The sequence below is a fragment of the Ostrinia nubilalis genome, chromosome 13, assembly GCF_963855985.1.
Source record: "Ostrinia nubilalis chromosome 13, ilOstNubi1.1, whole genome shotgun sequence".
Lineage (NCBI taxonomy): Eukaryota > Metazoa > Arthropoda > Insecta > Lepidoptera > Crambidae > Ostrinia > Ostrinia nubilalis.
The window spans coordinates 14,379,006-14,406,228 of NC_087100.1; the positions used below are offsets into that span (position 1 = coordinate 14,379,006).

General features: G+C 35.5%; 3 protein-coding genes, 1 long non-coding RNA gene and 1 pseudogene across 4 annotated transcripts in view; 4 read left to right on the top strand and 1 right to left on the bottom strand.

The window, feature by feature from the left end:
• LOC135077746 (uncharacterized) overlaps positions 1-27,223 on the top strand; it is a 200,608-nt gene that overhangs the window by 90,270 nt on the left and 83,115 nt on the right. The gene's annotated exons all lie outside the window — the stretch shown is intronic.
• Positions 55-1,994, top strand: LOC135077226 (uncharacterized; annotated as a pseudogene).
• LOC135077227 (uncharacterized) lies at positions 3,907-5,683 on the top strand. The gene is made up of 2 exons (XM_063971767.1): positions 3,907-4,912; positions 5,084-5,683. Exons 1-2 carry the CDS (start codon positions 3,935-3,937, stop codon positions 5,495-5,497), a joined length of 1,392 nt encoding a protein of 463 aa, XP_063827837.1. The 5' UTR covers positions 3,907-3,934; the 3' UTR covers positions 5,498-5,683.
• LOC135077228 (uncharacterized) lies at positions 14,584-16,347 on the top strand. Its single transcript, XM_063971769.1, has 2 exons — positions 14,584-15,480; positions 15,675-16,347. Exons 1-2 carry the CDS (start codon positions 14,698-14,700, stop codon positions 16,086-16,088), a joined length of 1,197 nt encoding a protein of 398 aa, XP_063827839.1. The 5' UTR covers positions 14,584-14,697; the 3' UTR covers positions 16,089-16,347.
• Positions 20,036-22,518, bottom strand: LOC135077725 (uncharacterized). Its single transcript, XM_063972298.1, has 3 exons — positions 22,410-22,518; positions 21,510-22,291; positions 20,036-20,807 (listed from the first exon to the last, which is right to left on the bottom strand). The coding sequence occupies exons 2-3, from the start codon at positions 22,284-22,286 to the stop codon at positions 20,394-20,396; spliced, it is 1,191 nt and encodes a 396-aa protein (XP_063828368.1). The 5' UTR covers positions 22,287-22,291; positions 22,410-22,518; the 3' UTR covers positions 20,036-20,393.

The window sequence follows — 27,223 nt, forward strand, 5'->3', positions numbered from 1 at the left end:
ACACACAGTCCAATACAAAGACACACGTTCATTGTTCATGCATACAAACCAATAATACTAAATGGCATCTCTGTATAAAAATACTCAAATAAAATTAACATTTGCTTAACAAAGAACGTGACAAATAGCATAAAGAATTTGAATTTGAAGACAACAATACATTCAGATTTATACAGTCTTTCAGTTTACATGTCACCACCTCAAAAAGGAACGTACAATAAAATCCAAATGTCCACCATTAATAAGTGCGAGGGTGACGACATACAACTGTTGGTTGAAGAATTAAATTCAACGGCACGTCAAAGCATCAAAAATATAATAGACAAAGAAGAATTGACGTCTTACAGAGTGGTTGTAAAAGGATTTGAAACCTATGGAGGTAACTATTTAGGATCACTGCAAAAGGTGACCATAAATGGAAAAACCAAAGATGGCAGAGACAAAGAACTAAAATTATTTCTCAAAAACATTCCATGTGCACCTGGGGAATATTCTACATTCATCAACGTTTCAAATGTTTACCAAAGAGAAGGTTTTTTTCTATAAAGAGTTGTTTAATGTTTTTGAGAAAATTCAAGATAAATACAACATTACACACGGAGAAAGGTTTAAAACAGTGAAAGGATTTAGTACGTCTAATGACGAACTAATAATTTTAGAAGACGTTTCTCACATGGGCTACTAAACATTTATGATAGATTCGATGTAATACCCATTAAATTTGCAGAATTGGCCATTGAACAAATTGCAAAACTACATGCCATGTCCTTCATTATTCGAAAGGAAGATCCTATATATTTTGAAAAAAATATTGTAACACTCAAATCGGTGTATAATATAAACGCAAATTTTGAAGATTATGTAAGGAAAAGCTTTGACATAGCTAAGGAAAGCTTAGAAGAAAAAGTAAAATGTAAACTGGATAAAAATTATCAAAAAATGATTGAAAATTATTTTAATAATTTAAAAATGTTACCACATGAAGCTGTTTGCGTAATTCATGGAGATTTTAGGCCAAACAACGTATTGGTTAAAGAAACTGTAAGTATTATAGTTGTAGGTACATATTAATTTAAAAAGTTACAAACAAAAAGTTTTGGTGTGTGTAGTAACTCTTTAAATAAGTGTATTATTGTTGGTTATAGTGAATAGATTAGAGTCTATGTTCGTAGTTGTGTAGTTACGGCCGTAAGTTATTACAAAAAAGTGAATTTCAGTTTTTAAAAATGATGTATATTGCAATTATTTTTGATGTAGCTGATGTCATTTATCTTTTTCTAAATAAAAATAATATTTTTGTAATTTGTATTTCAAATAATCCAATTAGTCGCTCGTGGCGAGTTAAAATCATGCTTGTATTAGGTATAGTCCAGCGTCCACAATAGTCCAGCGGCGCCGAGGATCTTTCCTCGGATCACGAGTCGGCCAGTCCGACACCTTTAACACAGCATATTATATTATTTACTATGCCTTTATCGTTCCCCTATTGTCCCTTGAATTACTTATTTGTTTGTTTCAGAATAATGAACCATCTGATGTTATTCTTATAGACTATCAGTTAGCAAGTCCTAGCAGTCCAGTTTTGGACATTTTGAAGCTCATTTTTTTAGGGACGGACCAGCATTTTCGTAGAAACCATATGGATGATCTTAAGACGTTGTATTATAGCAGTTTTGAAATGTTTTTGAGAAAATTCAATATAGAGGCCAGAGAGGTATATTCTAAAGAGCATTTTGAGAAAGATTTCAGAAATAAATTAGACTATGGGTTGGTAATATTTATATTGTGTTTGCCTTTCATTTTCGCAAGCACTGACAGAGCCCCTAAGATAGAACAAGGATTTGATGTGGCGTTTGATTTAGATGAACGTTTTAAGGAGAGATTGTATGGAGTTGTTGATGACTTCATACACTGGGGGTATTTGTGAACTTAGTAGTGAAATTTGGAATTAAAAAATATTATTGTGAATTAAAAGATATAAATTGCAAAATCTTTTGTTGGAGTTTTCTTAAAAGCTTTCATTCAGAAACAAATGAAACTATCATTTCTGTCTAAGATATTTTGATTCTGTTCTCTTAAAGTTTTAATAAGGTTACTTGTCAGGACTACGGAACCCTAAAAAAGGACTGATGATAATAAGACTTAGCCAAACATAATGTAAAGTTACTTTTTACTTATGCTACTTTATAGCATCCCGTTTCGAACAAACTGATAACGTGTCTATTATTGCTTGCTACATGTAGTAGTAGTATTACTTGCTAGACGATTGGCAGTCCAGAACTGTACGTTTTTCTAGAAACTTCCTACCCAGCACAACCAGACTATGGAATGGACTGTCGTCTGCGGTAGGTATTTCCGGACCGATACGACCTACAATCTTAAAAGAAGAGAGCGTATTTAATTCATATACAATCACCAGATAATCATTTACCATAAGGTGATCCGTCTGCTCGTTTGCCTCCTGTCCCATAAAAAAACTAGCCCTTTCCATCTCACTTGTGACCTTTTACTTTTCACACAAGAAAACGATCACTATCATCATATTCCTAGTGCGATAAGGAAATAAACCACCAGTGAAAAACAAATTGTTTTTTTTTTCTCGCTACCATTAAGCGACCCCTTAAATATGTAAAATACTCAGATAACGAGTAAAATATACAATATGTCACGATTACGATTTTGGTTATTTTGAAACAAAAAAGACAAATTAATGTATTCAGATGTATACTTATAGTCTTTTAGTTTAATCGCAGTTGACAGCGCGCGAAAGGCGATGACAGCTCGCGAAAGGCGAGACAGTGTTGATCCCTTTCCGAGTTGATAAATCTGCTATGAGCTTTAAACGTCGCCTACTTTGGTCGACTCACTGACAAACTCACGTCACTCACGTACTTACATAATATGTAAGTACGTGAGTGACGTGAATCTAAAAAAGTCTCTCTCTCGTCTCATATTGAATCTAAAAAAGTCTGCTGAACATATAAAATATTTTCAATAAGTTAGCTAAAAATCTTAGAAAATTAACTGTATAATAAATAAACAGGTATTTACTCCGTCATTTTCCACGAGTGGCACTTCAGGTCACACATTAATAATTTAAGTACCTACCGAAGTTCTCCGAACCAGCTATTGTCATATTATTGTCAAACTGGATAATAATATTATTATTATGTTCATAATTTAAACCAGTACCAATAATAATAGGACCAGTGCCAACGTGAGTACCGTCCGTCTGGACACGCGTCTGTGAAAACGAACATGACTTTGTGGTCTTGTCACAAATATTTTTACAATTTATAATAGGTATTTATTGCAGTAATTGCAAAAATTACTAATAGTCCCGTTAGCTCCTCGTATTAAGCTAAATATGCTTGTGTCTCGAGTGGGCTCAGCACAATAGACGGGCGGCGCGGCGGCGGGATTCGAACTCGCGTACCCCGGATTCTTCACTTGGCTTTCAGTTTCAGTTTTCATTTGCTCCTATAAAATTGTCATTTTCCTATTAAGCTTTTGTTCGTCGAAGCGGCGATATTTACTCGGCTTAAACACTGCATTATTTTATAAATAACTAGCGACCGCCCGCGGCTTCGTAAGCGTTGATCCCGTTTTAGCCCTTAGGGGATGAATTTTGCAAAATCCCGTCTTAGTGAGCATCTACATTCTACGTCTTAAATGGAACCACCATGCAAAATTTGAGACTCCTAGCACTTGTAGTTTCTGAGATTTCATGATGAGTGAGTCAGTCAATGAGTGACCTTTCACTTTTATAGATAGGTATAGATTTTACGCTAACTGAAGCTACAATTTCTATTACCACTTGGCTTCTTTTATTATCTTGGCTTTCGTTCACATTTTTCCTTGTTTTGAATAGTTCAGATAGTATAAAATTCTGTTTTTAGAAAAGTGCCTTGAATAATACGAAAAGGCTGAAATAATGAATATGGATAAGGTGTTTCAAAAGATAAAATACATTATACCACTGCTAAACAATTACTTATTACTTAAATTGTTTGATAGTACCAATACAGAAGGTATTTATATAACTAAAAGAATTTATAAGCCTTTCGACGCTCTCAGTGTTTGCACGAATTATTCAAATAAAATCAAAATGACGACCATTAGTGAGTGCAGTGGAGATGACATATTAACAGTTGAAGATTTAAAATCGATGGTACGCCATAGTATCAGAAAAATAATTTGCAAAGAAGAGTTAATTACGTACAAAGTTAGTGTAAAAGATCTTTCAACTAATGGAGGAAATTACTTTGGTTCATTGCAAACGGTGACCGTAAATGGTAAAACGAAAAATGGCGAAGAAAAAGAACTAAACATCTTTCTGAAAACTATAATTCAGGCATCAAAAAACTTTCCAGTTTTCAGTGTGCCTAAAATGTACCAGAGAGAAGGATTTTTGTACAAAGAAATATTTAAATATTTTAAGACAGTTGAAGATAAATATAACATACCACATGAAGACAGACTGAGAACTGTAAAGGTATTCAGCGAGACGAATAGCGAGGTAATAATTTTGGAAGATATTACTAAACTGGGTTTCAAAACAAACGACCGATTCGAAGTCATGCACATGAAATTTGCAGAATTAGCCATTGAGCAACTTGCAAAACTGCATGCGGTCTCTTTTGTAATACAAAATGAAGATCCGAAATATTTTGAAAACAACATAAAGTCCTTACATTCGTTAGTACAAGTAAATTCACACACTCAAGATCATCACAAAAGAACATACAACATAGCTATAGAGACTTTAGAAGATGAAGCAAAAATAAAATTTGATAATTATTATCCCACAATAAAAGAGAAATTTTTAAAGATGTACAGAAATTCATCTGAAGGAGCTATTTGCCTAGTTCATGGAGATTATCGACCTAACAATATATTGGTGAAAGACGTTGTAAGTACATGAATGATTCAATTTTTTAAATATAAATAAAGTCACTATCACGGAGAGAGATGTGTGGAAATTGTAAAAGGAGCTAACGTTCTGTTACTTTTCCAATTTATTGATAATTTGTTATTGAGCAATTTCACTTCATTAAGCAGTAATTTTATTTATTCATTTCAGGACGGAGTGCCCTCTGCAGTGTTTCCTGTCGACTATCAGCTCGCAAGTTTTGACAATCCTATATTGGACTTTATATTTTTCATATTCTTAGGCACCGATCAGAAATTTCGTAAACAGCACTTGGAACATCTTAAAAATGTGTACTACAGTAATTTTGAGAGTTTTTTGAGCAAATTTGGTGTTGAAGCTGCGAAGGTATATTCAAAGGAACAATTTGATGAGCAATTCAAAGATAAAGTGGACTTAGGATTGATGTATTTCTTATGTTTCATGCCTTTTATTTTCGCCCGAACCGATGCTGTCCCCGAGTTAGATAATGGACTCGAATATGTTGTGCCTTACAACTTGGATGAGTGTTACAAGGACAGATTGTACGGAATCGTTGATGATTTGATACAGTGGGGGTATATGTAAACCTTACTCCTTTATCGGATGAGTTGCATATTATGCATAAATATCTAGACGAACAAAGTAGCAAGTATATTATTATTGCTCTTAGAAAAAAAACAAAAATTGTAAGTGTAAATGTAATTAGTGTAGCTGATGAGAACTAGTTTTCGGCTGCTCTTTAAAATATTATAAATAAAACCTTGCCACAAATTTTGTTTTTTTCTCATGCAAGTCTTCTTTTTTCATAAATTCAAATAAAAAATGCATTTTTTATTGGCTATCAGGTAACATGCATTTTTTACAAGAAGGCAAACGCCATCTACTAAATTGAATAAACATTATTATATTTTATTATTTATTGTGTGTTGTGTTAGGATTATTTATCGCGATGTCAGCATTTTCTGTTACTGGCTGTTGCAATCCGTGAATGGGGACAATGATGCTTGTGCGATATCCATACACTAGGGCTCCGTAACAGGTGTACCTAGTTTTAACAACTACCGAAACCAAGGCCAGTGTCAATTATTTGCTTTGAGAACTTGGCTGGTTGACTGCACCACCTAGAATTAACTTGTTTTTTTGGCTAAGTGATAACGCGCGGTTTATCGTAGTTAGGTACTTCGCATTATCTTAGTACTAATTGTTAGCATTAAATGTGATATAATTATTCTGTAAATCTTATTTGCTTTGTAAATCGCATGTTCGAGCGGGCAACCCCAAAATTAGTGGGAAAAGTAAATACGTGGATGGCAACACTGACGCTCGAGCATACGAACGCGGATGAGAGAGTATGTCTAAAGCGGATTACGTTTTGATGCGATTATTCGAATTAATAATATTTAGTTCAAAGTACCTACGTGGTTTCAATGCGCTCCTAATATATTTCAACAATTCAGAAGTGGTACCGACCTACCGAAAGTTTGGCAATTCTGTTTGCTATCCTGTACCCAACAAGTTACAAGGGACGTAGCTATAAAAATGTCGGACACTGATCAAAGCAGATACACACCTACACATGCATCACCAATTCATAGTCGCAGATCGGACAAACGTAAAAGTGATATTACGGCCTCCTCGAACGTACCGATGAAACGTTATCGGTCACGATCTTCATTTATTCACAAACACTCTGGGGACAAGCGCAGGGACACTAGTAGTCCTACCAGTAGCCACTCTAGCAGGACGAGTCGCTCGCCGTCAAGGAAGCTACATACGAGGAGACGTCGTTACCGTCACAGCTCCAAGCGCATGCATCATGATGGGAGGAAGGCCGACCGTCGCAGAAATTATCGCCGGCACTACTCAGTTACGGAGACGTCGTCTTCCGCAAGTAGATCTTTATCCGGTGATAGTTCTTTATCATCCGACCGCAGAAACCGTTCAAGAGAGAGACGCATTTCGAAGAACCGCTCTAGAAGAACACGAAGTCGTAGTTCGAGGTCGCAATATCGTCCGTCTCGTTCGAGGAGTAGACACGCTTCAAAATATCGCTCTAGAAGAGCAAAAAGCCGTAGTAACTCGTCGAAGAATATAATGCGGGACTTCATACAAGCTATGAATAACCAAGGATCAAATTCATTTATCGGCGCTCAAGAGGTCATTCCTCAATTTGACCCCAGCCAGAAAATACAAAGTACCAGGGCTTGGCTCAGAAAAGTCAATGAGGTAGCCATAATTTACGGATGGACAGAAAGACAGATTATATATCACGCGTTACCTAAGTTGTCTGGTCTAGCTAGGAAGTGGTATGAAGGGTTGAGCTCTATCGACTTAAGTTGGAAAGATTGGCAGAGAAAACTTCTGAAATGTTTTCCTGACGATAGAAATTACGCAGACCGATTAAACGAAATGCTGAACAGGAAAAGCAGGCGAGACGAAACATTAGAGGAATACTTTTACGAGAAGAGTAAGCTAGTAAGTCGATGCCACATCAAAGGTAAAGATGCAGTTGATTGCATAATCCATGGCATTTTTGACCATAATGTACAATTGAATGCACAAGGATCAAGTTTCAAGCGCCCTAGTCAACTATTACGGTACTTGAGGAGTATATCAGTCAAAAACGTGCGCCCTGTGCTGGATAGTAAAAGATCTGCCCCGCTCCATAAAACAAGCAATGGCAGACCCACTGACCGAAATACTAAATTCCCGAGCACAAATCGCGCTGTTAAATGTTTCAACTGTTCTGAAGTTGGGCATACCGTACCGAAATGCCCGAAGCCTATGCAAAGGTGCACGAAGTGTCAACGCTTAGGCCACGTTGCGGAGCACTGTAAACGAGAGCATGTACAAGATAAAACTTCGGTGGCTTCGAGTAATAATTACAAGGAGGTTCAACAAATTACAGCTCAAGGTAAATCGTTAAATATTTATCATAAAAAGATACGAGTAAACGAAACTGATAGAAATGCTTTCATAGACTTTGGAAGTCAATGCACTATTATTAGTAAAAGTACAGCAGATGACTTAAATGTTGCGGTTAAAAGTGATAACTTACCAGTTATAAAGGGGTTTGGTTGTGGGGTTACGCAACCAATAGGCCGTACCATGATCGATGTCAGTATTGACTTCGTTGAGGCAGAGATTGAAGCCTATGTTGTCGATGATACTTTCTTAAGTACGGATATACTAATTGGTCAGAACTTAACCGAATTACCTTATGTAATCGTGCATAAGACCAATGAAAAGCTAGTTTTGTATTCAGCTCAAAATGAGTTGTGTAAAATAAATATATTCGCAGCCGAGTCTATAAGGTTGGTAGGGACTCAATGCCTACCTATACGTTCTGATTTAATCGAGACGGGATATATCTACATACCAGGTAGTACGTCTTTAAAACTACACGACGAGCATATAATATTGCAAGGTGTATTCCATCTTAATCATGGTCTTGGGTCGATTATGGCTATAAACATATCAAATGGTGATGTTTTAATAGAAAACGGTAAGTTACTAGCGCGTGCCTACCTTTTACCAGTGGTGGGTGAGCTGAAATCTTATACTCCGTCGTGTGTCGAGGTAAATCAGGTACAGATTAATAGCAATGAAGAACCAGATAGACTCACAATTACACAAGACATGGTAAACGTGGGCCCAGATGTTAATGCACAACATAAAGAACGCTTAGTAGATCTTCTAAACAGTTATAGGGACTGTTTTGCGTTAGATACGACTGAGTTAGGTAAGACCAATGTTTCAGAAATGCATATTAAATTAAATGACCAGAGCCCAGTCTCGTATAAACCGTACCGACTGGCTTATAAAGAACGGGAGATTGTCAGAGGGTTGGTTAATGAATTGCTAGAAAACAACATAGTACAAGAATCAAACTCACCTTACGCAAGTCCAATCGTACTTGTTCGAAAGAAGAACAACGAATATCGTTTATGTGTCGATTACCGGTCACTGAATAGAAAGACTGTTAAGGACTCTTATCCAATGCCGGTAATTGACGATCAACTCGATCGATTAAATGGTATGAGGTACTTCACCAGCCTAGATCTAAAATCTGGATATTATCAGATCCCTATGGCTGAGGACTCAAGACATCTGACTGCATTCATAACGCCAGACGGACATTACGAGTACACGCGAATGCCGTTTGGTTTAGTGAATGCCCCAGCCGTCTTCCAGCATATGATTAACAAGACGCTAGGCAAAGATAGATACGAATTAGCTATGCCATATATGGATGACATTTTATCACCCGCAGCCACGATTGATGATGGCTTCAAGAAATTGGCTAAGATTCTAGACGCACTACGTCAGGCCAGGCTGACATTGAACTTAAAAAAGTGTAATTTCTTCGAAAGCACACTGGAGTATCTGGGATACGAAATATCACAAGAGGGCTTAAAGCCTGGTCGAAGGAAAACTGACGCAGTCGCATCATTTGCTACGCCAACCACTGTTCACCAAGTAAGACAGTTTGTTGGGTTAGCGAGCTTCTTCCGGAGATTCATTCCCGGCTTTGCGAGCATCGCTAAGCCCCTTACAGTACTAACTAAAAATAACACACCATGGCAATGGGGTACAGACCAAGAAGTGGCGTTTCAAACTATCAAAGACAAGTTGGTACAAAGACCGTTACTAGCATTATATGATCCGAAGTATTTGACGGAAGTCCACTGCGATGCGAGCAAGTTAGGCTTGGGTGGAATATTGTTACAACGCCCCGATGAAAAATCGCCGCTAAAACCCGTTGCTTACTTCAGCAAACAGACAAGCAAGGAGGAAGAATTTCTTCACTCCTATGAGTTGGAAACCCTTGCTGTCGTCAACTCACTAAAGAGATTCCGTACTTATCTCATCGGCATTCATTTCAAAGTTTATACGGACTGCAATGCACTAAGGACAACCCTAACAAGAAGGGACTTAGTGCCGCGAATAGCCAGATGGTGGCTACTTCTCCAGGAGTACGATTTCAACATCGAATATCGACCTGGGGATCACATGAAGCATGCAGACGCCCTAAGTCGGAATCCTATTAGAGAGAGCCATCTAGATGACCTCGCAGAGGGCCGAGAGTTCGAAATCATGCGGATTGAGACCGACGATTGGCTTCAGACAGTTCAAATGGCTGACCCCGAGTTAAAAAGAGTCAAATCCATTTTGGACTGTGGTGAGAGAAATGTTAAAGACATCGTGGCAAACTTTACTATTCATGACAATAAGATTTATAGAAGAGTTGGAGACCAATTAAAATGGGTCGTCCCTAAGGGCGCCAGATGGCGTATTTGTCAACTGAATCATGACGAATGTGGCCATTTTTCGTATGACAAAACGCTGGATAAGATTAAACACGATTACTGGTTTCCCAAAATGGGTAAATTTATCCGTAAATATGTTTCATCATGTCTCAATTGTGCATACAATAAGGGATCATCGTCCAAGGCAACAGGATATTTACACCCGATACCGAAAGGAGATATCCCATTCCAAACACTGCATATTGACCACTTAGGCCCGTTTGTCAGGAGCAAAAAGGGGAACTCATACATACTAGGTATTATTGATGGTTTTAGCAAATTTATTTTCGTAAAACCTGTTCGGAATGTTAAGACTAAGACGACAATTCAAATTCTACAAGATATTTTCAACGTGATTGGTATACCAAAAGTAATAATATCGGATCGTGGAACTAGTTTCACCTCTGCAAGCTTTAAAAAGTTTATTGTATCGATCGGCGCCAAGCATGTTCTTAATGCAGTTGCGACGCCTAGAGCTAATGGGCAAATTGAGAGGTATAATCGTACCATATTAGAGTCTTTGGCTGCAACTAATCACGGAATGGACGAGCGGATGTGGGACGAGAACGTAGGCCGAGTACAGTGGAGCCTTAACAACACAAAGAACAGGAGTACAGGCAAATCTCCAGCTGAAATCGTATTTGGATTTAGGACCGTTAGTGAAAGTGAAGGTCCCATCATAAATGCCTTAAATGATGTTCTTCCGGATGTCGATCAAGCTGAAGGATCCCCTCGGGATGGAATACGAAAATCTGCCCAAGAGAATATTGAAAGGAATCAAGATTATATGAAACGTTATTTCGATTCCACTAGAGCTCCAACTAAATTTTATAGAACCGGTGATTTGGTTATGATACCAAGTCACAATAACCCTGCAGATGGCAAAAGTAAGAAATTGCGACCTAAGTTTAAGGGTCCCTACAGAGTAACTGCCGTTTTAAGTAATGATAGGTACGAAATTTCTACTATAGATGGTCATTCTAAGAGGAAGTATAAAAGCATTTACCCGGCGGATCAACTAAAACCTTGGATAACATTTACCTCTAGTAAGGATACAGATTGTGATGACGACACATCTAGCGATGAGAGTCATGAACCAAATTAAATGTACATAACATCAAATTTAATGATAATAATATGTTCTAAATTACTAAATATATAACTCAATCACACAATTTACTTACTAACTGAACTATACTACATACTTCATCTATAACTTTTATACATAATAATATGTAACTGTTAAGTAGGTACTCTAATCTATAAATACTTTCCATACAACTTATTTGATCCAACTAGCTAACTACATAATAATATTACTCAGCAAAAACTTCTTAAATACATATCTTACTGTTTGATTCCGTTGCATTAAAATATTTTTATAACATAGAGTCCGTTTGTCGTCACTGGATTAAATCAAAATTAAAACATAAAATTAACATAAATGTACACTATAAAATAAAAACAATAATTTAATCATATTTGTAACTTAAGATTTACTGTGACGAAAACCGGTACTTTTACCCTACCTGAATAATAACTAAACACCATTATTAATATATTCTTATTGACTACTTATGTCTATGTATGTGCACTTATTTTAAGGTAGTGCCCCTATACTATCCCTACTATGATGTATTATTATAAACTAATATTTGATTAATATTTGAATTGACACTTACCGTATGTACTTACTTAATTGTAGCAGGAGTACTTTATAAGATTATTCTATTAGGTGATGATAGTCATTACCATTACTCCTACCTTCCCACTTCCCTAAGATATTTCAGGGTGAAGTCAGCTCAAAACCCCTGTGTTGGTCAGACTGGCCGAAGGTGCCAAAAATAAATACTAATATCTACCTACTGGACCTGAAGAATTATAACAAGAGTGAAGGATGCTGAAGTACAAGCGGTGCTCACCACTAAGGGCCTAGATAAAGTGAAGGATGCCGAAGTACAAGCGGTGCTCACATAAGTAGTGAAGGATGCCGAAGTACAAGCGGTGCTCACTGTCTAGTAGCCCGGTGAAGGATGCCGAAGTACAAGCAGTACTCACTCACTGAATGCAATACTGAAGTCTGAGTGGTTGTATAATTCCATACTATATTACTGATGATTTTACATAATACACCTTAGACCTTTGTCCCTATTGTTGGGAATAAAGTCAAATAAAACAATTATTTCATATTATCCTATTGACAAATAATTTATTATCTACATGACTATCAGATTGGATAGAAATAATCATTGGTTTACAATATTTCATGAATGTAATATTGTGCTGCATATTCCTAAACAAATAAATACTTATTAACCTTATCATAAATATTTCATCAAGGCTGACAGGTAACAAATTTGAAGTCCAAAGTAGTAGGACAACTAGTAACTTACTTATTTATCTTCCAGGTCAGCTACACTAGAGAGGAGGAGTGCAATGTCTAATGGGAGTCTGTGTAATATGACTACAGGGAGAAGAAATGATGAACCTAAATATACCTTTTACCAACCAACCAAGTCGGGAGGATGACACCATGAGCTCAGCGTCGAGACTTCAGCCACAATCTATTCAATAGTAATAATGAGTAGTAGCTTAATTACATAATTATCAGGTATTTTACTTCAATAATGTCTGACTGATTTGTCTTCTTTGATAATGTAACAAGATCAAGTTATAATGTTAGTAGGTAAAATGATTTCATTTATGTTCTTAAATAATTGTAAGTTGAAAAGTAAATCTATTTTCTTTTCTTTTGTTTTGGTTCTGATAAGTTATGTTAAATATTTTAAATAGGGTACCTAATTGTGAACAATGTATGGGAGTTAATCCAAGATAGATTATTAATTCACATCTTACTTTAATCTTGTTTGATTGATTTATCATTTTGATTGAATGTACCTAATGTCAGAAACTAATCTCATATAAGTTCCTAAAGTAGTAATGTTCATTGAGAAGTAAATCTATTTTCTTTTGTTTTGGTTGTGATAAGTTATGTTAAATACATTTTAAATAGGGTACCTAATTGTAAACAATGTATGGGAGTTAATCCAAGTTAGATTACTTCACATCTTACTTTAATCTTGTTTGATTGATTTGTATGTATTTGTATTTGTATGTATGTCAGAAAACTGATCTTATTTATGTTCCTAAATTAGTAACGTTCATTGAGAAGTGAATAATTTTTTTTTTTTTGAATGGTTTCTGATTCCTCTAAAATGTAAACGATAATGATAATTAGCCTAATCCAAATTTCGTTAACTTTTTCTTTTATCTATAAGTGTGGGACACACAGGCAGTCAAATGGCCGAAACCGTAATGAGGGCATTCCGGGGACAGAATGGCCGACTGTTAGCATTAAATGTGATATAATTATTCTGTAAATCTTATTTGCTTTGTAAATCGCATGTTCGAGCGGGCAACCCCAAAATTAGTGGGAAAAGTAAATACGTGGATGGCAACACTGACGCTCGAGCATACGAACGCGGATGAGAGAGTATGTCTAAAGCGGATTACGTTTTGATGCGATTATTCGAATTAATAATATTTAGTTCAAAGTACCTACGTGGTTTCAATGCGCTCCTAATATATTTCAACATAATGTTAATGTACACACTCGTATTGTAATGTAGATGGCTCTGAAACAAGGTATTTTTGCACATGCTTTGCATATTTAAATAGACGGTTTATTTTGTGACAATTTACGGTTTTTGTTTAACGGAAAATTTGAGACGTTTAATAAAAAAATAAAAATAAAATAAGCCTTTATTGCTGTTAATTTTTTTTAACTTATTTTACTATACATAATATTACAAATTATAACTAGAGGTAAGAAAAAGTTCATTTAAACTAAAATAGTATTTTCGGCATTCGGCTTATCTCTCCTCTTAACAGCTTGTCTTTCGACAAAGGCCTCCTCTAAGGATTTTGGACGATTAATAACGCGAAATCTATTACCAAATCTAAAAAATCATTTTAGAGTAAGGTACGGGTTTTAGAATATTTTTTGAGCTTGGCAGTAGGTGGGCAGGCACTAACTTTGAGAATATCAATCATGGTACCTATATTTTGTCCTAATAAATAAATAACGTTATTATCTTTTTAATATTTAGTGCACGTTTTTTGGAGTCGGTTTTAATTTTTTTAAAACTTTTTAAAAAAAAATTATACTTCATAGACATACGGACTACAAAGTGATCCATTAAAGATATGGGTTCCGTTTTTTTCCTTTTGAGGTACGGAACCATAACAAGTGTCTCGAATAATACAGAAGGCTGAGATAATGAATATGGATAAGGTAGGTATTTCAAAAGATGAAATAAAATACCACTGCTAAACAATTATTTGCATTGTCTGATAACACAAATACATAATGTACTTAATCAACCTAGAGACTTTATAAGCCTTTTGACTCTCTCAGTGTTTGCACGAATTATACAAATAAAATCAAAATGACGACCATTAGTGAGTGCAGTGGAGATGACAATATGTATATTAACAGTTAAAAATTTAAAATCGATGGTACGCCTTAACATCAGAAAAATAATTTGCAAAGAAGAGTTAATTAAGTATAAAGTTAGTGTAAAAGATCTTTCAACTAATGGAGGAAGTTACTTTGGTTCATTGCAAACGGTGACCATAAATGGCAAAACGAAAAATGGCGAAGAAAAAGAACTAAACATCTTTCTGAAAATTAATACGCATGCATCAGAAAACTGTCCAATTTTCAATGTGCCTAAAATGTACCAGAGAGAAGAATTTTTGTACAAAGAAATATTTAAATATTTTAAGACAGTTGAAGATAAATATAATATACCACAGGAAGACAGACTGAGAACTGTAAAGGTATTCAGCGAGACGAATAGCGAGGTAATAATTTTGGAAGATATTACTAAACTGGGTTTCAAAACAAACGACCGATTCGAAGTCATGCACATAAAATTTGCAGAATTAGCCATTGAGCAACTTGCAAAACTACATGCGGTCTCTTTTGTAATACAAAATGAAGATCCGGAATATTTTGAAAACAACATAAAGTCCTTACATTCGTTAGTAGAAGTAAATTCACACACTCACCATCATAACAAAAAAATATACAACATAGCTATGGAGACTTTAGAAGATGAAGCAAAAATAAAATTTGATAATTATTATCCCACAATGGAAGAGAAATTTTTAAGGTTAATAAGAAATTCATCTGAAGGGGCTATTTGCCTAGAACATGGCGATTATCGACCTAGCAATATATTGGTGAAAGACATTGTAAGTACATAAAATGATTATTTTTTTTAAATATAAATAAATTCACCATTCACCATCAACGAGAGAGCGGTGTGGAAATTGTGAAACTTGCTTAACGTTATTTTACATTTCCAATTTTATTGATACAAATTTGTTATTAAGCAATTTCACTACATTAACGTTTAGCAGTCATTTTATTTATTTATTCATTTCAGGACGGAGAACCTTCTGCAGTATTTCCTGTCGACTATCAAATTACAAGTTTCGGCAATCCTATATTCGACTTTCTATTTTTTATTTTCCTAGGCACTGATCAGAAATTTCGTAAACAGCACTTGGAACATCTTAAAAATTTGTACTACAGTAATTTTGAAAAATTTTTGAGCAAATTTGGCGTTGAAGCTGCGAAGGTATATTCAAAAGAACAATTTGATGAGCAATTCAAAGATAAATTGGACTTAGGATTGATGTTTTTCTTATGTCTCATGCCTTTCATTTTCGCCCGAACTGATGCTGTCCCCGAGTTAGATAAGGGAGTCGATTATACTGTGCCTTACAACTTGGATGAGAGTTACAAGGACAGATTGTGCGGAATCGTTGATGATTTGATTCAGTGGGGGTATATGTAAACCTTCTTCAGTTACATAAATAACTAGGCAAACAAAAGTGCTGTTACAAATTATACAAAACATTTGCAAACTATTTTGAAAGATGTCTAAGTTTATAGATGTTTCTATGTCTGTATTTGTTGAAATATCATTCTATCATTGTGTTTATGATACATTGTCATCTTTACTGAAAAATAAAATTGTGAATGTTAAATTAGTGTAGATGAGAATTAGTTTTTTGGCTGTTCTTTAAAATGTTGGAAATAAAATCTTGGCACGATTTTTTTCTTTATTTTTGACGCGAACCCCTTCTCCATAGTCATAATAATTTTAGGCATAATTAGGTATATTGTATTGTCAGTAACCGAGCAGACGATAATCGCAATAAAATTCATGTAGTAATATAACCAGCATAACGTCATCTCTGTATATTGAACGAATATTATTTGCGTGGTTTGTTGGGATTATTAATTTATTGGTGTAGTTTTGACAATAACCCCAAGGCAAGGCCCAGTGACCTGACAACATTATTTTGTTTTGAGAACTTGGCTGATTGACTGCACCACCTAGAATGAAGTTGTTTTTTTGTCTAAGTGATAAGGCGCAGTCTATCCTAGCATTTAGGTACTTCTTATTATCTTAGTACTAATGTTAATGTACTCGTATTGTAATGTTGATGGCTCTAAAACAATGTCAAAGTCAAAGTCAAAGTCAAAATTTCTTTATTTGTTTAGACTAATAAATAGTTCTTACAAATCGTCATTTTGCTCTTAAGGAGCCTCTACATGTCTCATAATCTTTTTACCCTACCAGCGCTTCGAGACCAACATTTGGCAAGTGCTGAGAAGAAGCGCCGCAACAAACTCAGTCACCACTGTCTGCCGGTTAATATAAAAAAATAGAAATAGCAGGTACATTCGATTCAGGAGCAGTTCACTGAATTTACCATGCATTCTTGTATAGTGTATCTTATAAGAATGGGTATACAAAATTGCGTGGCATATTAAACAAGGTAGTGACGTGCTAATATCTAGACTTACAGATTACATACCCAAATACTAGTAGAAATGACTCGCATACATAAGTTGGAATAACTTGGATTGACCAGTCCCCGAAAGCAGCGCCTGTTCACAGACATGACGAGTGAACCAGCCATCGCTTCACTCGACCATATTAGAGGGAATGTAACGACCCGCCTCACTACGCCACCACCCCAGAGACATTTTAGTGAGAATGACAATACCAAGTTATCTCTTAGAGAAAAAAAAAACCAATAATAAAGTTAAGTAACAGTCCAGATTGAGAAGCATGACACTATAACATTTTAGAAAATTAGATTAGTTTATACATTACTTTTCATAGCACGATTTTAATTCTTTTTAGTGCGAGCATGAGAGGACCATAATCCTACTCCCAGGATGACTTATCATTAAGAAAATCTCGAGTTGTATAATAGGCTTTTTTAAGCATGTGATCTTTAACTATACCTTTAAATTTATTGTACGGTAGCTCTTTATATTTATCAGGGACTTTGTTATAAAAATGGATACCTTGTCCCATAAAGGTGGCAAACACTTTATTAAGTCTAAAAGCGGGTATAGCCAATTTATTTTTATTTCTAGTATTGATTTGGTGAATATCACTTTTCTTTTTGAATTCATTAATATTTTGTTGAATAAATAGAATACAGTTTAAGATGTATTGTGAAGCGGCCGTGAGAATGCCAATTTCTTTAAACAATTCTCTAAGGGACGCTCTTGCTTTCATTTTATACAAGTATCTTATGGCACGTTTTTGCAGAATAAATATTGTTTCAAAATCTGCAGCTTTGCCCCATAGCATGATTCCATATGACATTAGGCTATGAAAGTAGCTAAAGTAGACTAAGCGAGCTGTTGAAACATCGGTTAATGACCGTATCCTTTTTATTGCAAAAGCCGCTGAGCTGAGCTTTCCCGCCAGAGTTTCTATATGGGAGCCCCACTGGAGTTTTGAATCCAGGGTAATTCCCAGAAATACAGTAGATTCTACCAGATCGATTGCATTATTATTAAGTTCTATTTGGGTACTAACTGTTTTTACGTTAGGCAAAGAGAATTTTATACATTTTGTTTTCTTTGCATTCAGTTGTAGATTATTTGTAGTGAACCAACTTAAAACTCTAGGTAGTGCATTATTTACATCGTCAAAGTTATTTTTACTTCTATCAATATTAAAAATCAAAGATGTGTCATCAGCAAATAACACGATTTCGCAAGAGCCTTTAACAAAATATGGTAGATCATTAATGTATATAAGAAACAAGAATGGACCCAGAATGGACCCCTGCGGAACTTCCATTTTCACAGGTGACCCAGAAGACAAAACACCATTTATGTCGACTTTTTGAACTCTAAAGTTTAAATAGGATTGTATTAAATCCAAAGCCGAGTCCTTTACCCCATAATAGTGCAGTTTGCGAATTAGCGTTTGATGTTCTACGCAGTCAAAAGCTTTTGAGAGATCACAGAAGACCCCTAGTGCATTTTGAGAATTTTCCCAAGCCTCGAAGATATGTTTAAGTAGTGCAACCCCGGCATCGGTGGTGGAACGACCCTTGGTAAAACCATATTGTTCACTATGAAATAGTTTATTAGAGCCAAAGTGAATCATAAGTTGCTCCTGTATGATTTTTTCAAAAATCTTGCTCAAAGCGGGCAAGATAGAAATGGGTCTATAATTGCCAGGGTCGGTTTTGCTACCAGACTTAAATAATGGCATTAGTCTACTGTGTTTCATGAGGTCGGGGAAGATTCCCTTCTCTATGCAATTATTGAATATTATCGCTAACTGTGGGGAAATTATATCAATAATGTGTTTGACTATCTTGACAGAGATGCCCCAGATATCAGTTGTACTCTTTACATTTAAAAGATTAAAAGTTTTAGTGATATCTAATGGAGTAATATGTTTAAAAGAGAAGTGAGAGTCACAGGGTGTCACGTGGGTTTTCAATATTTCTTCAGCCTCGGAGGGAGATGACTTTAAGTTGGCAGTTGTTGCTGAAGCTATATTAACAAAAAATTTGTTAAAAACTTCCGCTACATCTTTATCTGCAGATATCAAATTATCGTGAACTTTGAGAGAAAAGTCATTATCTCTTGGTTTTAGTTTACCAGTCTCTCGGTTGATAACATTCCAAGTTTCTTTTATTTTATTACTGGCGTTTCCTATCTTGTCCCGAATATAAAAAGACTTAGCCATGAAGCAAACTTTCTTAAAAATTTTTGAATACTTTTTCACATGCTCAAGAAAAGATATACTATTATTATACTTTTTCATGCCATAAAGCTCATATAACGTATTTCGACTTTTGTATATTCCCTTAGTAGCCCAGTCACTAAACTTAGATTTGGTATTTGGTTTTAATGGCTTTACAGTAAAAACTTTGTCATGTTCGGTTTTAATACATTCGAAAAGGTTATTGTAAAGAGCATCTGGGTCTCCCTGCACGTACGGCACTAAATGCAATTTATTTCCAAGATTATTCTTAAAACGTTCTAGACGACTAATGGTTACAGGTCTACATACGGCATTTTTGTTACTGTCTTTATGCACACGCTTTGCGTATCTAAGGTTAATATCATTACTGGGTTTAGTTTTTGATTTTTGCCACTTGACGTTTCAGAATCGTTGGTCTATTATAGGCGACCAGGCGTACTTCGCTAAGTTTATGTTTGAGGTGTTACGAAAATTACGTTTCGTTTCGTCAGCATAAAAATATTTAATTTATTTATACTGACGAAATGAAACGACCTATCTAACGAAACATCAAAATGGCAGTCACCCAGAAAAGTTTAGTGAGTTCTTACTGATAATGGGCCTTTTAAAGTAACATCAATCATGCCATTACACTTTAAGAAAAGGATCGAGGGGAAAGTAAAAAGTCGGATTAAAGTTAAAAGAATGTTAATCACAAACTCGTCTTTCACAAAATCTTTATTTGATTAAGTTTTTCAAACTTTAAAGTAACTCTAAAATAAAATGATTACCACTTTACTACAACGAACTGGTTTTATCACCATTTGTAGCTATTTAAGAAATACTTAATAAGTTAAACAACTTTTTGTTTTAGGATTTACCTACTCCATCACTCCAAAATTGAAAAGAAAAATAACTGCACGCAGGAAGATTTAATGAAAGCTACTGACAACGCCACTCATGTGGCCGAGTGTTGGGCTGACATTGTGTAGGTTTGTTGTCGATATGACAAGAAGAAGAATTGAAAAGTCATGAATTAAAATCAGAAAACTTAAAAATACATAGATAATAATTAAAGTGACTATCTCATATGTATCCCCATTGAATAAAATCTTCCACAATACCACTTATCCTATTTCGTATGAAGTCACTCATTACGGGGGCGTTAGAAGGAGAATCTAAGATATCGGCAACAGAGTTTTCATTTTTCTTGGCCAGAATTATTGGCAGAAAGAACAGAGCTATCATCAGTCCATAATCCAGTCTCTCTTTATAAAGCCTTTCAAATTCAGCTCTTGGATAGTAATCCTCAACGTCCATATTGAAAAGTTTCAAGAATTCCTCCATAGATTTGTAATAGAAATTCTTGAGGTATTCCAAATGGTTCTTCCTGAATTCTTGATCGGTGCCAGTGAATATAAAATTAAATAATTCAATGATAGAACAGCCGTAAAACGAAAATTGATAGTCAACGACTCTCACTTCACACGGTTCGCCATTCTGAAACAGAAGTAATAGATTGTAGCAAATTAATAGCAAAATAATAATATGACGCACTTAGTGAACATTATTATTTGTTTTCAAAGCTAATCAAAGTTAACAGTCCATTGAATAATAATTGAGTTTTCAGGGCTTCATTAATAGTGTTTTTTTTTTTTAGAAAAGTTGTGCTTCGTGATTGTTTTATTAATTAACAAAAAAGGCAAAACGTTAAATTGTTGACACAATAAGAAATCAGCCTGTTCTGCGCTGCCCGCATCCAGGTTCTTCCGGAATACGTAGCGTGAGGCAGCCTCCTAGTAGGTGGGCCGACGATCTGGTGAAGGTCGCGGGAAGAACCTCTTAGAAAGTAAATCGGTAAATTATAACAGTAAATAAATACTTAATAATTATAATAGACATACATCATCATCATCATCATCAACAGCCCTTTACAGTCCACTGCTGGACTATGAGCCTCCTCCACTATAGTGGAGGGTTTTGCCATAATCTCCACGCTAGGCAGGCGGGTTGGAGATCGCAGTTTAAAAGATTGATGTTTTTCAGAGAGCGCTGCTGCCCATTCTCTGTTTGATGTGTAGTCCCTAAGCCGTGTGGTGACGGCAGAGTAGAATACATTTGTCACCAACCCCTACTCTTCCCGCGGGTGTCGTAAGAGGCGACTTAGGGACTACACATCAAACAGAGACATACATCACTTACTTTGAATTGTGCCATTATATTACCAGATTTAAAATCTCCATGCACAAGACACCAAACGTCCGCTGGGTCTGCAGTGTATTTTTGAAATTTCTCTAAAATCGTCGGCAAGAATATTTCCATCTTCTTTTTATGTTCTGGATTTAAGTTATCAATGGTGTATTGGCTGCATTTCTGAACCAATTCATTAAAACTGTTTGTGCCATAAAGTAAAGGCTGTTTCATGTTTTTAACTTTGTTCTCATAAAAAAGTGGACGCCTTTCCTTAAGTATGAAGGCAAAGCTGTGGAACTTGGCTAAACTTTGTATTGCTAACTCTGCGAACTTCAGTGTTATCACTCGTTGATGCGGATACATTGTGAACCCTTTGGCTGCCAAGTTTTCCATTATAATAGTATTTTCATCACTGCTAACGTAACTTTTAGCAAGTACATATCTCTCTTCGAAGGGTATGTTGGCTTCTTCTTGTACTTCATTTATTGTTTTATTGAATTCAGAATACATAAACGCCTCTATTTTATATAAATTCGATACGTTAGCTACCATGTCTACGTTATTAATCTTGTCATCAAGGTTGGTTTTTGTGAATAACTGTAATTCTTTATTGCCATTTTTACTTTCTCCGCTGATATTTATTTCTCTATATGAACCGACGAAGCTATTATCTATTTCAAGTTGCTTTACTTCAATGTGATAAGATTTGAAATTTTCATTTTGAATAATTTTATCTATGGCTTCTTGTAGTTTGGGTGGTAGATCGCTTTGTTGACTGTATGACATATTTTCTAAAACAAATGTACATGATTAAGAACTATTAAAATGTATGGGCCTCGAAAAATTTAATACGGTACGTAACCCTTCGTACTGACTTCAAATATATTAATATTTTAATATTGTACTTACATTGTGAATAATATAAATAAATAGCAATGTTGAACTACTGATTTTGGGTTCTTTTTCGAAAGAGCACTTGTTTAAAATGTTAAACACACGTTCGTTACTTCTAGATATTTCGATTCGTTGTTTTAAAATTATTTGACTATCACACTAAATTATATTCAAATGTTCTTTAATGCTTCTTTATTGGTTTATTATACTATACAGGGTGACTTGTAACAAGTGAACTTCCTGGTAAGGAAATACTCGTTAAAAATTTAAAACAATAAAATATGTATTCCTGGCAAGGGATTTATAAATTAATACAGGTCATTTGCTACCAATTTTGTAACTGTATATGCAAGTAAAAGTCAACTATTTACGAGATATTTTGATTTTAATTTTGTATGGAAAAATCATAAGGACACAACTTTAATTTTTTTTTAATTAACTCTAAAGAAGGTATATTTATTTACCTAAGCATATACACAAATAAATTGATTGCAAATAACGTACCTACTATAATCCCTTACAAGGATGTTCACTCGTCACAAAGACATTCTGTATATGCCATTACAACGTGTAGTCTATATTATTTGCATTTTGAATTTAATTAATGGATCTTTTAGATAATTTCTTAAACACTTACGTTTTGTTGGTTGAAAAAAATAAAACACAAAATTACACATGACACAGGTAAAGGAAATTAGAATATAATCTATTAAGATTATAACACTTTTAGCTATTTGACTAAACAAAGATACATAGATACAACATTGCCAATAACGTGAAAGACATTTTAGTGTCGGTTTCATCTCACGTGAAAGGATTCAATATACTTACATTAAGCCTAGGCGCAGACCATCGATTTTTCGTCGGCCGATAGTTTAGTCCGGCAGTTAATTAAGAATCAAACGAACTTACCTGGTAAAGTTTGATTCCAATTATGCGAGGGTCTCAACCGAAGACGATTAATAATTACTTGCAGCATTACATGAGATGATGCTATCTTCGTCACACCTTTAGAGTTATAATGTAAGAAAGCATTTTCTGTCCTACTCCCACCTTGCACCGACTGGCAGCCCCGCGTCACCTGATTTCATTATTTCAAAGTTTGTGTTATTACAAATATATTTTTTATTTTTGTTTATCTGTTTGGGTTGGGTGGGATAGGGATGTAATCGTCTTCGGTTGAGACCCTCGCATAATTGGAATCAAACTTTACCAGGTAAGTTCGTTTGATTCTTAATTATACTTCGGGTCTCAACCGAAGACGATTAATAATTACTTGCAGATGTTTAGAGCAAAGTAATGTAAGAGATAAGAAAAATAAAAAATGTATGTGAGAAAAAGACGTGAAATTATTTAATTTCTCAATTTACCAAATAAGTTAAACAACCTTATTCTTAAATCATTTTAAAGATAATGTTACATTTATCGTTCTCTTAACGATGTTAATAAAATAAATGCAATTAACCTTTTGTTTTATTTAACAAATCATGTACCAAATATGGCATTAACAAAATCATTTTCATTTGTATCGATTACTTCTCTTCGATAGTACTTAATAAAAATATTAGAGGAATTACTCCAACCCGCTGCCTTGCGAACCACTTCCAGACTAACCCCGGATCTGTGAGCGGCGGATGTAGATGCCGAGCGAGTACTATGTGCTCCAAATATAGAAATATCTATACCACTATCGAGCAACACCTTTTTCACCCAATGTGCTAATGTTTGAGAACCAACTTTTTTGTGAGGTTTTCGCACAGCAATAAAAAGATGTTCCTCCGCAGGAATCTGTCTCAAAGAAGAGGTGTTTGCTATGTAAGTTTCAACTGCCAACGCGGGACAAATACTGGGATTTTCACGGATATATGGCAATCTGATGAGTGGTTGGCAAGAACCGGGCCTCGATGTTTTTATCAAGTCGGTGATCTTAATAACAATGGCATTGTCTTGTTTTGATATATTATTCAATTTGATTAAACTGATAGTTTGCATTCTTTGAGCGGAAGCAATAGCCAAAAGTGTGCAAGTTTTATGTGACAAATCAGCTAGTGGGATATTATCGTAAGGATACATATTGGATAGATGATTCAACACTATGTTTGTGTCCCATGTTGAATTATATTTCGGATTTGGGGGAGCAAGTCTATAAACACCTTTAAGGAAACGGTTAATGTAATCATTAACAGTTACTTCCGTACCTAAAATTAGTGACAAAGCTGATCTATGAGTGTTTAAACTGCTGTAACTAGTATATTGCTCTTCAAATTTTGTGGTAAGGAATGATAATACTGTTGAACTATTAGCCTCGTAAACGTCTAAGTTATTCTCTTTGCAAAAATGCCACCAGGATTTTATGGAACTATTGTATTGATTCAATGTGTTTTTTGCAAGAGAAGCCATCATTATATTTAAGGATTCTTGAGGTACACCGCGTTTAATCATTGATTCCCTGATAATTTGGCTGCCACCAGGATAAGACTCGCGTGAAGAGGATGGCAGGTTCTGAAAGGAGAATATAATAGGAATTCATCAGGGCCAAAGAACAACTTTTCCGATAATACAAGCTTGGACCACAATGGATACCAAGGTTGTGATGGCCAGTAAGGCACCACTACTATCCCCGTTGCTTTGTCTGACAAAATTTTTTCCAGGACTCTAGTAATTAAACAGAATGGCGGAAAGGCATAAAAGTTTATATTTCGCCAGCAAAATGTGAATGCATCTACAACTTCAGAATATGGATCGAGTTTCCATGAAGCATATCTACTACATTTATAGTTTTGAACGCTAGCGAAAAGGTCAAATTCGGGTTTTCCTAATGATGTGCTAATTCGCAAAAAGGCATTATCTGAGATTTCCCACTCTGTATCTATATTGATTCGACGAGACTCGCGATCTGCTTTTATATTATCACAAGATCTAACGTAGGATGCGAACACAAAAATATTTCGGGACTCACACCACTGCCAAATCTTTCGTGCAAGATCATTCAAATGAGGATGTTGGACACCACCCATTTTATTTATGTATGATATGGCAGTGGTGTTGTCTATTCGTAGTAAAATATTACAATTCCGTAAATCAGTTGTAAATATTTTTAGTCCATAAAATGCGGCTTTTAATTCAAGTTCGTTAATATGAAGCACAAGTTCTGTCTCTGTCCAGTTTCCGTTGGCACTTTTACCACTGCATGCAGCGCCCCAGCCGGTATTTGAAGCATCAGTAAAAACTTCAAGTGAATACTCGTTATTTTTACGGATGTTAGCAAATGACGTCATTATGTTATCTCGCCACCATAAAAATTCATTTTTTAAATTTTGTCTTAATTTCATTTGTTTACTGTAATTCTCAGAATAATTTAGGGCCAAAAACTTCTCTCTTTCAAACAGTTTAGTGTACATCCAACCGTAACTGACAGCTGGGCATGCGGCGGTCAAAAGTCCGATAAATTCAGCAAAAAATCTTATAGTACATTTGGTTTTACACATAAGCTCTGTAGCTCGACTTTTTATTCGTTGTTTCTTTTCCTCTGGTAGGGTAATTATCATGTTTCTAGTGTCAAACATAAATCCTAAAAACTTGCAAAGTTGACTTGGTATCATTACACTTTTATTTGTGTTTATTATGAACCCTAATGATTCTAAAAGGGATCTTGTAGTGTTAACATTTGACAGGCACTCGTTATATGAACTACCTAGGCATAAAAAATCGTCAAGATAATTTACTGATAAAAAACCTGACGTGCGTAAGTTTTCTAGAACGGGTTTTAGTAGTTTTGTAAAAACAAATGGGGCAGTGCAAAGGCCGAACGGAAGAACGTTAAATTCATATAATTGTGACCTCCAGCGAAACCGTAACTTTTTTCGGTCACCCTCATTTATAGAAATCAAAAAGTATGCGTCTTTAATATCAATAGTTGACATAAAATAGTCTTGGCTTAATAATCTAAGTGCAGTGCGATAATCTTCCATTTTAAAATGATCTGTTTTAACAAATTTATTGAGCTCTTTTAGGTTTAATATGAATCTATGTGTTCCGTTAGGCTTAGGCACTGTAAAGATTGGTGAGACAAATTGTCCTTCACAAGATGTACAAGGTGATATAAATTTAAACTGTATTAATTCCAGGATACATTCATCAATGATCTCAATTTGAGACTGTGTGTTACACGCATTATTTTGAGGTTCAGTTATTTGTACAGGCTCCTCGATAAAGGGAATTTTGTATCCTTGAACCCAATCTAAAATTGTACAATCATTAGTGAGCTCACACCATCTGTCATAAAAGTGAGTCAATCGACCAGCAACGCATACCTGAGGACCTTCTCCTATCGTCTCCTCGTCTGCTGCCGCGCGTGGTTGGTGGAGCGACGGCCTCGCGGCGCTTCCAGGCGGCGATCCCTCGGCGGTCGGCGCGGTGCAGGGGTCGTCCGCGGCTCGACCGCTGCTGCTACGCGCGGCGGCGCCCCCCTCGAGTTTAAAGCGCCCCGAGGCTGTGTTGTTGTTGTCGGGGCCCTATAAGTAGGGCGTTGAGTCTTTTGTTTGATTTCCGAGCCCGTCTTGCTTATTGCCTTCGAAGACTTGATGTGATCTGATAATGCGGAACCAAAAAGATGTTCGTCTATAGTTGTATTTTTGACAGTATCTCTTATGTCCTTATTAAGAGTGCTCAGTGCCGCATAACGCCTGGATTGTGATTCTTTATAGTGGCTGTCGCATATGAGTCTGCCGGCGTCACTCAATGTCTTTATTATATCTTGAGGAACAGTACTATTTGATGCCAGGGCCCAATTCAAAACTCGTCCTATAGCAGAGAGACTACTAGCAAGT

Excerpts from the sequence above, each read along its gene's own strand:
- LOC135077227 (XM_063971767.1), top strand. The coding sequence starts at position 3,935 with ATGAATATGGATAAGGTGTTTCAAAAGATAAAATACATTATACCACTG. Across the intron at positions 4,913-5,083 it reads ATATATTGGTGAAAGACGTT|GACGGAGTGCCCTCTGCAGT; the intron begins GTAAGTACATGA and ends TATTCATTTCAG.
- LOC135077228 (XM_063971769.1), top strand. The coding sequence starts at position 14,698 with ATGACAATATGTATATTAACAGTTAAAAATTTAAAATCGATGGTACGC. Across the intron at positions 15,481-15,674 it reads ATATATTGGTGAAAGACATT|GACGGAGAACCTTCTGCAGT; the intron begins GTAAGTACATAA and ends TATTCATTTCAG.
- LOC135077725 (XM_063972298.1), bottom strand. The coding sequence starts at position 22,286 with ATGTCATACAGTCAACAAAGCGATCTACCACCCAAACTACAAGAAGCC. Across the intron at positions 20,808-21,509 it reads ATATAATGGCACAATTCAAA|AATGGCGAACCGTGTGAAGT; the intron begins GTAAGTGATGTA and ends CTTCTGTTTCAG.